Here is a 10,784-nt window from a genome sequence, read left to right as displayed (position 1 = left end):
ACGGCAGCAAATGGGTTAGGGACTTGGTGGTTACGTGATGATTATGAATACACAAGCTTGTACGTTCAATTCCGGGACCACTTTATATATTTAGCAGGTCACTATCTTTATGTGTTCCTAGGAGATACTTAAACATGACATATCTCAATGGATCTTCCCTTGTACACGTATCCATGTTTTTAAAAATAGGTGACTGGGCATGATATAGGAGGACTAACGATGTCTTGTGTTATTTTTTATTTAAATGTTTGAGGTACAGTCACGCAACAAATGATATTACCAGACACATACCGTGCCATGTGGCGGTTGTCTAGTGACTACACTAGTTCTACCATTCTTTGTAAATGATTGCATATAACGTAGAGCCGCTTCTGCAGGAGAAGAGACGCTCCTTTCAGGTGAATGGGGCTAGTGGGTTCTCCAGCACTCGGAAAAACAGCTACAGGGTCCTTTGTGTCCACTCTTTCCACAGCCCTCAAAGTGCATCATCATCACACATCAAAACAGCATCCAAGCGGCCATCAGGTTGGACCACACCTTCAGCAAGACCCATAGAATAGATCTAGGCGGGGAGCACCCTCAATGTCGTGACATTAACATTTAAATATCCAATTGATTGAAAGTATCAACGTCTCTCCCATCATGATTACGTCATCATACTTTATGCGGCTTATTCTATGTTAATTAACAAAAACAGTCCTATCAGCGCTCTGAGCCATGGGACATTATAAAATATATATATATTTTTTTGATCTCAAAGGACTATAAATAAAACATATTGTCACTGCTCATTTTTATAGTTTCCTGATCTCAACGCTACTAAGAAAATATCTGGTATTGGCAATAACATAGACCAGGGTGTGTAAATATCCAGAGGAAAGGAGGAGATAAAGTCATGCACATCAAGCGATGGTTATCATGTTACTGCCGGACCCCTCCGTTACACAGAAATCCCCCCAAATAAAAGTTAAAATGCATAAGAAATTTAAAATAAAATGTTATCTTCGTCATAGGTAAAATAGGCCTTGGAGCCCGACAATCCAAGTGACTGGTGAAGGCATGGTGTAGTGGTTAAGGTATAGGACACACAAGGCTGTTGTCCGTTCTTGGTTCCCCAGTTGACTGAGGTCTTGACTTTAACCCAGTTGTTAATTGGTACCGGCGTCCCAGATTGTACTGCAGACCTTGTTGACCTAATAAATAGTGCCAGAAACAGGGTGGTTGAAGAGTCATGATCATCGTTACTTAGTTCAAGGAACATGCTCCCTTTTTTGGAAGTCTATTTGACCAGGAACCAGGCTGACGACTCCCTATTTCTAATTACCCCGAATAAAGTTCCAACGCGTAAAGGCGAATACAACACAGAGCAAGAGGTGCCAGCAAAGGCATGCCTGGGCAGAGTTGATGGTATTTTTGGGGGGGAGAAGAGAGTAACCCATTTCCCCCCAAAACTCGAGCTTATTCTTCTAACAGTTGACAACTGTGGTCAACGAACTGTTGTTACAGAAGCTCTGCTTTGGTGAACTCCATCAAGGTTGCTCGTCGACAAAACGGGAAGTGGAAAATGAAGGATCTTCACAGCTATGAACGCCATCAAATAAATGGGATGGTTCAACAAAAGTCTGAGTGTTAATTACAACTCCTCTGCTTTTGAGATCTGTAAATGAAAGGTGGATGCATCCCTAAACGCTTTGATAAAACCCAACATTCTTCCTCTTGTGATACTAGAATCAGGTTCCAGCAACATCTGATTTCCTAAGGCTTTTGTGCGTGTTCATATTCCTTTGTGCAGTGTTGGCTCCCAAGGACCTCTCTGGCCATTCCAAAGCCGCCCTGAAAAATGTCAGCATCCTTTGGCCGAGCAGTTCATAGTATTTGAAATGGGAGAAAATGTTGTCTCTCAGCTGGTCCACCAGGATAGCAGACCCAGTCCTGGCTCACTTATGGATCCCTAGGGGGAGAAGGAACAAAGCATTAGGGACTCAATGATAAGACAATCAGTATTACAAGTATTTCCTTTGGATAAGGCCACACTACACAGGTATAGGCCAGAGCCACCAAGCTCCGGTAACTGACGGCTCATAACGTGACATTACCTAATACAGGAATGGACGTGATGATCCCTGAGGTTAACGAGTATCTTCAAGGCTAATTATATGCAAAAACAACCGCAGTTCTACATCTCATTAGCCTAGGCCTAACGTCACATTACTGTAGCACGATGAGTAATCTTCCAATAATGTGACATTAAGTTTATCTTGGCGATACTCGTATCCAGACCCTGATATAGGGGTTCAACTCAAGTTGGGAGAGGAGAGGAAAAGCCTGGAAAATACGCTATGTTCATGAAATGATACCTAACTGGGGGGGTTACACCCGTCCGGACCCTGTAAATCCCGATATCAGTGTCTAGATGTGTGACGCCAAGTATAGGTATGACATAACGTTACGTCCCCCCGTTATCCTTCACGTTCTTTAGTAAATATGCCATGCTACAAGGTGGGGCTGCTGCTTTTAAGGACTGATATAAGAACCCTTCAGAGATGAAATCACAGAGACATGGACAGCTCACAGGTACAGCACGTCCGTCACGTGCATAATAACACCCAGGGGCGGATTGCAGCCACATAGTGGCCCGGGTGACTCCAATAGCGTCCCTCCTCCTGCAGCGTCATGACAATGCGGCGCCATGTGATGTCATGTCGCCATTACAACGCAACAGGGGGAAATTCCGCTCTGAAGTTGAAACACCTCCCTCTCACTCATCCCCTCCATCGCCCCCCACAATCTTACCTTGGGGTGAAGCGCTGTCTTGCGCCGTTCCAGGGACTCTGCAGCTCCCTCCTCCAGTTGGACCCAACTTCCGGCACCGACAGGAGGAGGGAGAGTATTGCAGACAGTGACCGCCGGGCTGCTGCATGGGCAGCCGCAGCGCTGACCCACCGGGGCAACCCTGATAGGGCAATCCGCTCCAGGTAACAAAAGGGGGTTAAAGCCTCTTAGAAGCTACGTGGCCCTCACCACTAAACTGTATGGCGCCACCTTGCGCTGTGCTTCCTCCGCTGCGGCTGATGAAGAAGAAGAGGCCTCCGCCGAGCTGGGTCCAGTTGGAGAGGTGTCTATGAAGGTCTCATCCACCACCCGGAATCGGACGTCCTCCCCCACATCCATGTACAGGTCGTGCGCCCCCTCCTCCGTCTCGTACTCCCACATCCACACCTGCTCCGCCTCGTCACTAACGGGGTGCCGGTGTGAAGGAAGCGTGCAAATCATGTAGGGCCATGTCTACTAAGGAGGCCTTCTCTGCAGGAAGACACGTCACGGCCCCAGTGGACGTGAATAGGCCATATGTACCAAGCAGTGTCACACCGTCAGACACCTTTCACGTGGGAAGAAACCTTACAGCCAATTCACTAGTAAGGGCCAGAAAGGACCACATTTACCAAGACGTGCTACAAGGTGTCCGATGGAGTAGCCCTGTTTAGTCAACATGGCCCATAGCGCCGCTTTCAAATGAGGCATCTCCTCGAAACTCACAAACTCACCTTCTGGAAACGACCTTGCGATTGGCTTCCTTGAATAAATACGATATTTTTAAAGAGCAAAGAATTGGCCGCTTTGGTGTTTTTGAACAGGGAGACGGAGGGGTGGGGGTTGTCCAATAAGTGTTTACTCAACCTCTATCCCACCCCGTTAGTGACAACAAAGAAGAGGGAGGAGAGACGGAGCTTCTGCCGGCGCAAACTCCTGTTCAGCTCACAGTGATACACGGGGGAGCAGCTGGAGGAAATCAAACATCTCCCCCCGTCTTCGCTCACAATTTCACAAATAACTTTACAAAAGTATTTAAAAATAATTGTCACTGGAAATGTAAATAATTGTAGGGGTCCAATTTGTGTTATAAACAAAAAACATAAATAATAAAAAAAAAAAAAAAAAAAAAAAAACACAAGCAAGATTTAACCATGTCACTACCACTGGTTTCTTGTGGTTCTAGGAAGGACATTGGCTATTCGCCCACAATTTCCCTAAGGAAGGGGGGGGGGGAGAGATATGGCCGCCACACGCATCATTTCCAGCGAGCCAATCCAAGGAAAGAATGTCCCTCACAATGAATTCATCATAACTATGTCCACCTTCCTGCCAAGGGGAACCCCCCCCCCCCCGGGTTTCTAGAAAGGATACAATTTGGCCGGCTGCTGCAGGGACTCCGGGGGTATCACAATGTCGTCGAAGAAGCCAAGAGTCACTGGGAAGAGACCACAACCAAGAGATAGAGATATAGCGCGTCACAGCAGCAACACACGGGACAGAATAATAGAACACAGTGGGAATAAGCGCTTCAGACATAACAATAACATTAGGAAAAGGGTCCCTGCCCTGAAGAGCTTACACTCCAAGTGGTAAGGGGGGAGAACGTACAGAGACAGTAGTAGGGTGGGTTAGTGTGTCTGCAAGGGGCCACGGTCAGTGCGTGAAATGTAAAGTATCAGCCAGCAGAGCTACTCATATGCTTCGTTAAGCAAGTGTGTTTTAAGTTGGGTCTTAAAGGTGGATAGAGGGGGTGCTAGTCGGGTACTGAGGGGAAGGGCATTCCAGAGGTGCGTGGCAGTCAGTGAAAAAGGTTTAAGGCGGGAGAGGGCTTTAGATACAAAGGGGGTAGAAAGAAGACATCCTTGAGAAGAACGCAAGAGTCGGGATGGTGCATAGCGAGATATTAGGGTGAGATGTAAGGAGGAGCAGAGGGGGTTATAGTGAGATATTAGGGTGAGATGTAAGGAGGGGCAGAGGTGGGTATATTGAGAGATTAGGGTGAGATGTAAGGAGGAGCAGAGGGGGTTATAGTGAGAAATTAGGGTGAGATGTAAGGAGGGGCAGAGGAGGGTATAGTGAGATATTAGGGTGAGATGTAAGGAGGGGCAGAGGAGGGTATAGTGAGATATTAGGGTGAGATGTAAGGAGGGGCAGAGGAGTGTATAGTGAGATATTAGGGTGAGATGTAAGGAGGAGCAGAGGGGGTTATAGTGAGATATTAGGGTGAGATGTAAGGAGGAGCAGAGGGGGTTATAGTGAGATATTAGGGTGAGATGTAAGAGGAGCAGAGGAGTATATAGTGAGATATTAGGGTGAGATGTAAGGAGGAGCAGAGGAGTGTATAGTGAGATATTAGGGTGAGATGTAAGGAGGGGCAGAGGGGGTTATAGTGAGATATTAGGGTGAGATGTAAGGAGGAGCAGAGGGGGTTATAGTGAGATATTAGGGTGAGATGTAAGGAGGAGCAGAGGGGGTTATAGTGAGATATTAGGGTGAGATGTAAGGAGGAGCAGAGGGGGTTATAGTGAGAGATTAGGGTGAGATGTAAGGAGGGGCAGAGGGGGTTATAGTGAGATATTAGGGTGAGATGTAAGGAGGAGCAGAGGGGGTTATAGTGAGATATTAGGGTGAGATGTAAGGAGGGGCGGAGGGGGTTATAGTGAGATATTAGGGTGAGATGTAAGGAGGGGCAGAGGGGGTTATAGTGAGATATTAGGGTGAGATGTAAGGAGGGGCGGAGGGGGTTATAGTGAGATATTAGGGTGAGATGTAAGGAGGAGCAGAGGGGGTTATAGTGAGATATTAGGGTGAGATGTAAGGAGGGGCAGAGGGGGTTATAGTGAGATATTAGGGTGAGATGTAAGGAGGGCAGAGGGGGTTATAGTGAGATATTAGGGTGAGATGTAAGGAGGGGCAGAGGGGGTTATAGTGAGATATTAGGGTGAGATGTAAGGAGGGGCAGAGGGGGTTATAGTGAGATATTAGGGTGAGATGTAAGGAGGGGCAGAGGGGGTTATAGTGAGATATTAGGGTGAGATGTAAGGAGGGGCAGAGGGGTTATAGTGAGATATTAGGGTGAGATGTAAGGAGGGGCAGAGGGGGTTATAGTGAGATATTAGGGTGAGATGTAAGGAGGGGCAGAGGGGGTTATAGTGAGATATTAGGGTGAGATGTAAGGAGGGGCAGAGGGGGGTATAGTGAGATATTAGGGTGAGATGTAAGGAGGGGCAGAGGGGGGTATAGTGAGATATTAGGGTGAGATGTAAGGAGGGGCAGAGGGGGGTATAGTGAGATATTAGGGTGAGATGTAAGGAGGGGCAGAGGGGGGTATAGTGAGATATTAGGGTGAGATGTAAGGAGGGGCAGAGGAGGGTATAGTGAGATATTAGGGTGAGATGTAAGGAGGAGCAGAGGGGGGTATAGTGAGATATTAGGGTGAGATGTAAGGAGGGGCAGAGGAGGGTATAGTGAGATATTAGGGTGAGATGTTAGGAGGGGCAGAGGGGGTTATAGTGAGATATTAGGGTGAGATGTAGGAGGAGCAGAGGGGGTTATAGTGAGATATTAGGGTGAGATGTAAGGAGGGGCAGAGGGGGGTATAGTGAGATATTAGGGTGAGATGTAAGGAGGAGCAGAGGGGGTTATAGTGAGATATTAGGGTGAGATGTAAGGAGGAGCAGAGGGGGTTATAGTGAGATATTAGGGTGAGATGTAAGGAGGGGCAGAGGGGGTTATAGTGAGATATTAGGGTGAGATGTAAGGAGGAGCAGAGGGGGTTATAGTGAGATATTAGGGTGAGATGTAAGGAGGGGCAGAGGGGGGTATAGTGAGATATTAGGGTGAGATGTAAGGAGGGGCAGAGGGGGGTATAGTGAGATATTAGGGTGAGAAGTAAGGAGGGGCAGAGGGGGTTATAGTGAGATATTAGGGTGAGATGTAAGGAGGGGCAGAGGGGGGTATAGTGAGATATTAGGGTGAGATGTAAGGAGGGGCAGAGGGGGTTAAAGTGAGATATTAGGGTGAGATGTAAGGAGGGGCAGAGGGGGGTATAGTGAGAGATTAGGGTGAGATGTAAGGAGGGGCAGAGGGGGGTATAGTGAGATATTAGGGTGAGATGTAAGGAGGAGCAGAGGGGGTTATAGTGAGATATTAGGGTGAGATGTAAGGAGGGGCGGAGGGGGTTATAGTGAGATATTAGGGTGAGATGTAAGGAGGGGCAGAGGGGGTTATAGTGAGATATTAGGGTGAGATGTAAGGAGGGGCAGAGGGGGTTATAGTGAGATATTAGGGTGAGATGTAAGGAGGGGCAGAGGGGGTTATAGTGAGATATTAGGGTGAGATGTAAGGAGGGGCAGAGGGGTTATAGTGAGATATTAGGGTGAGATGTAAGGAGGGGCAGAGGGGGTTATAGTGAGATATTAGGGTGAGATGTAAGGAGGGGCAGAGGGGGTTATAGTGAGATATTAGGGTGAGATGTAAGGAGGGGCAGAGGGGGGTATAGTGAGATATTAGGGTGAGATGTAAGGAGGGGCAGAGGGGGGTATAGTGAGATATTAGGGTGAGATGTAAGGAGGGGCAGAGGGGGGTATAGTGAGATATTAGGGTGAGATGTAAGGAGGGGCAGAGGGGGGTATAGTGAGATATTAGGGTGAGATGTAAGGAGGGGCAGAGGAGGGTATAGTGAGATATTAGGGTGAGATGTAAGGAGGAGCAGAGGGGGGTATAGTGAGATATTAGGGTGAGATGTAAGGAGGGGCAGAGGAGGGTATAGTGAGATATTAGGGTGAGATGTTAGGAGGGGCAGAGGGGGTTATAGTGAGATATTAGGGTGAGATGTAGGAGGAGCAGAGGGGGTTATAGTGAGATATTAGGGTGAGATGTAAGGAGGGGCAGAGGGGGGTATAGTGAGATATTAGGGTGAGATGTAAGGAGGAGCAGAGGGGGTTATAGTGAGATATTAGGGTGAGATGTAAGGAGGAGCAGAGGGGGTTATAGTGAGATATTAGGGTGAGATGTAAGGAGGGGCAGAGGGGGTTATAGTGAGATATTAGGGTGAGATGTAAGGAGGAGCAGAGGGGGTTATAGTGAGATATTAGGGTGAGATGTAAGGAGGGGCAGAGGGGGGTATAGTGAGATATTAGGGTGAGATGTAAGGAGGGGCAGAGGGGGGTATAGTGAGATATTAGGGTGAGATGTAAGGAGGGGCAGAGGGGGTTATAGTGAGATATTAGGGTGAGATGTAAGGAGGGGCAGAGGGGGGTATAGTGAGATATTAGGGTGAGATGTAAGGAGGGGCAGAGGGGGTTATAGTGAGATATTAGGGTGAGATGTAAGGAGGGGCAGAGGGGGGTATAGTGAGATATTAGGGTGAGATGTAAGGAGGGGCAGAGGGGGGTATAGCCTTACAGGTGAGCGGACGACACTCTGCACTGTTTTCACTCACCGTGGACACCTTCTTGGCTACATCCTTTAATCTTCCCCATCAGGATCTCATCGAGAAACGGGTGGAAAACCACGTATCGGAAATGCACTGAAAGGAATCAGAGACACACTGCCATGAGAGGAATAAAGGGGACCGTCCCCCCTACCATCAAAGTGAACCAGGGACAGTGACGATGAGTAGGGTAAAAGGGTTTTTTTCTAAGACGTCAGGCAAGTATTTGTAAATAACTTTATAAACTTCTAACATTTCCATAGTAAAAAAAGGCTTGGGCGGGTTTTACAATCTTTATCCGACAACCTTCTGTCTGACGTCACTGTGTGTTTAACAAGAGTTTGCACAGGCAGAGTCCCTGTCTTTCTCCTCCGCTTATCTTTATTGGTTCTCTGATAAGGACAGGTGGGGGGGGGGGGGAGGGCTACAGATAAAAAATGTTTTAAAAAAATTAAAACTTGTTTGACAAACACGTCCCCCCAAAGAAATGCAAATTGCAATTCATTTCCAGAGAAATTCTGCCCCATTATAATCTTTGCTTTTAGCACAGTTGTATTTATACGAAAGCTGATTAGATTATATTCCTTATGTACGGTTGCTGGGGTTTTTTTTGGCCAGCTACATGTACTTGCACCTTCAAGAGGGATTGAACCTTTGTAAGGAAGCCAATTAGAAATTTTTAGGAAAGGTGTTTAAAGTGGAACCTTTGGTGTGAGATGCTCCGTCCCCGGGGAAGATATAGGAGTCCTCCAGCTTGGTTATGTCATAGAGGCAGATACAGAGACCGACGTTGTACACAACCTAGAGCGGGTGGGAGACGACAACGTTACAGGCAAAACGGAAACCACTTTATGAGCCTTTGGTCACTCTACGAGCCTTTGGTAATGTGTTCGTTTTGGAGCGGGAGGTCATCAGACAGCTGAGAACATCAGACAGCTGAGAACATCAGACAGCTGAGAACATCAGTCAGCTGAGAACATCAGTCAGCTGAGAACATCAGTCAGCTGAGAACACCAGTCAGCTGAGAACATCAGTCAGCTGAGAATATCAGTCAGCTGAGAACATCAGAGAGCTGAGAACATCAGAGAGCTGAGAACACCAGTCAGCTGAGAACATCAGAGAGCTGAGAACATCAGAGAGCTGAGAACATCAGACAGCTGAGAACATCAGACAGCTGAGAACATCAGAGAGCTGAGAACATCAGACAGCTGAAACCATCAGAGAGCTGAGAACATCAGACAGCTGAGAACATCAGAGAGCTGAGAACATCAGACAGCTGAAACCATCAGCTCTAGAACTTGCACATCCAAAGCGTCACGGGAGAACGTGTAAAGCCACATAAAGCCTTTCCGTTGCGGGCCCCTCTGGCAGCGAAGGGGTTTAAAAAAAAATGGCCGCCGCACAGTTAACTCTTCAACCGCTTCCCACCTGTTCTCACCTTGTTGGCCAATTTCTTGTTTAGCTCTTCGGCTATGGAATCATTTAACTTGCGTTCAAACTGCCAGGGAGGAGTCCGGACAGTGTCCACCATCTCGACCAGCACAAACATGGCCGGCGTCACCGGGACCTTCAAATCAGAGAATAAAAAGGACTTATTTTCCCCAGCTAATTTTATTTAAATAAAGCCTGCAGGAGAGAGTGCACGAGGCTGTTTATTTCCACTTGTTCCATTTCAGCAGGAAGCACACAGCTGGTTTCCACGCACACTTCAAAGAGACCCGGTCTTATCCTGAGCTGGTCTGATAAGGCTCTTTGGAAATCCAGTGTGTGAATCACAGAATGTAACTGGTATATGTTCTGTTCTATTAGCCACAGTGTGGTTGGGCTATAAGAAAATGGTGAGGATCGCATGGTATAAAGCTTTGGGTAGCAAAAGCACATTGAAGAATAACAACTTACTTGAGGTTCTGAGCACTGACAAACAGTCATATCACCAAAAGACATTACATAATGATTGTAAAAACCATCGGAAGCAACTATTTAAAGCAGAAGTCTTACAAATATACATTTTAAAATGCATATACAGTACTTGTCAACCGGCTCTATCAGCGCTATTAAACATGTCACTGTCCTTGGTTCACTTTTGTCCCAGTAGGGACAAGCAATATGGCTTTGCTAAATGCGGACATTCGATCTAAATTTGCCCACTCCAAAGTCAGTTCAGTTAAACTTCTGACATAAGATGCGTTGGTTCTGGAGCTGATGTTATCAATTGTCTGATTACATCATCTCCATAATTAACACATCAGGACAAAAGTCCCTAGATGGGCTGATCCTGGTTTATCTTGATCCGTTCCTATACGGCGCAGGCTGCACTTTTCATTGTTAGCTGTGGGATCCTATATTATTATAATAATAATAATAGCATGTTCTTGTATAGTGCTGCTAGTTTTACGTAGCGCTTTACAGAGATTTTGCAGACACAGTCCCTGCCCCATGGAGCTTACAATCTATGTTTTATATACTCCTATAAAAGGGGTCCCTAGTGACTACCAAATCCCGCATCTCACACTCAATTCACCTCCTCACTTGTAAA

At 46.8% G+C, this 10,784-nt stretch overlaps 1 protein-coding gene across 2 annotated transcripts in view; it reads right to left on the bottom strand.

Annotated features, from left to right (window-relative positions):
- Nucleotides 1-220: 220 nt before the first annotated feature.
- The window catches only part of POLR3H (RNA polymerase III subunit H), a 14,496-nt gene continuing 3,932 nt past the window's right edge, over nt 221-10,784 (bottom strand). For both annotated transcript variants that reach the window (XM_075574029.1, XM_075574028.1), the window contains exons 2-7: nt 9,687-9,815; nt 8,953-9,049; nt 8,258-8,344; nt 4,186-4,249; nt 3,022-3,235; nt 221-1,951 (exon numbers count right to left, since the gene is read on the bottom strand). In XM_075574029.1, coding sequence (XP_075430144.1) covers nt 1,901-1,951; nt 3,022-3,235; nt 4,186-4,249; nt 8,258-8,344; nt 8,953-9,049; nt 9,687-9,797 — 624 coding nt within the window. In that variant the 5' untranslated portion in view covers nt 9,798-9,815 and the 3' untranslated portion in view covers nt 221-1,900. The remainder of the gene's footprint in view (nt 1,952-3,021; nt 3,236-4,185; nt 4,250-8,257; nt 8,345-8,952; nt 9,050-9,686; nt 9,816-10,784) is intronic.

Source organism: Ascaphus truei, chromosome 17, assembly GCF_040206685.1.
Source record: "Ascaphus truei isolate aAscTru1 chromosome 17, aAscTru1.hap1, whole genome shotgun sequence".
Taxonomy (NCBI): domain Eukaryota; kingdom Metazoa; phylum Chordata; class Amphibia; order Anura; family Ascaphidae; genus Ascaphus; species Ascaphus truei.
The sequence above is the reverse complement of the archived record's forward strand: the minus strand, read 5'-3'. Positions and strand labels throughout refer to the sequence as shown.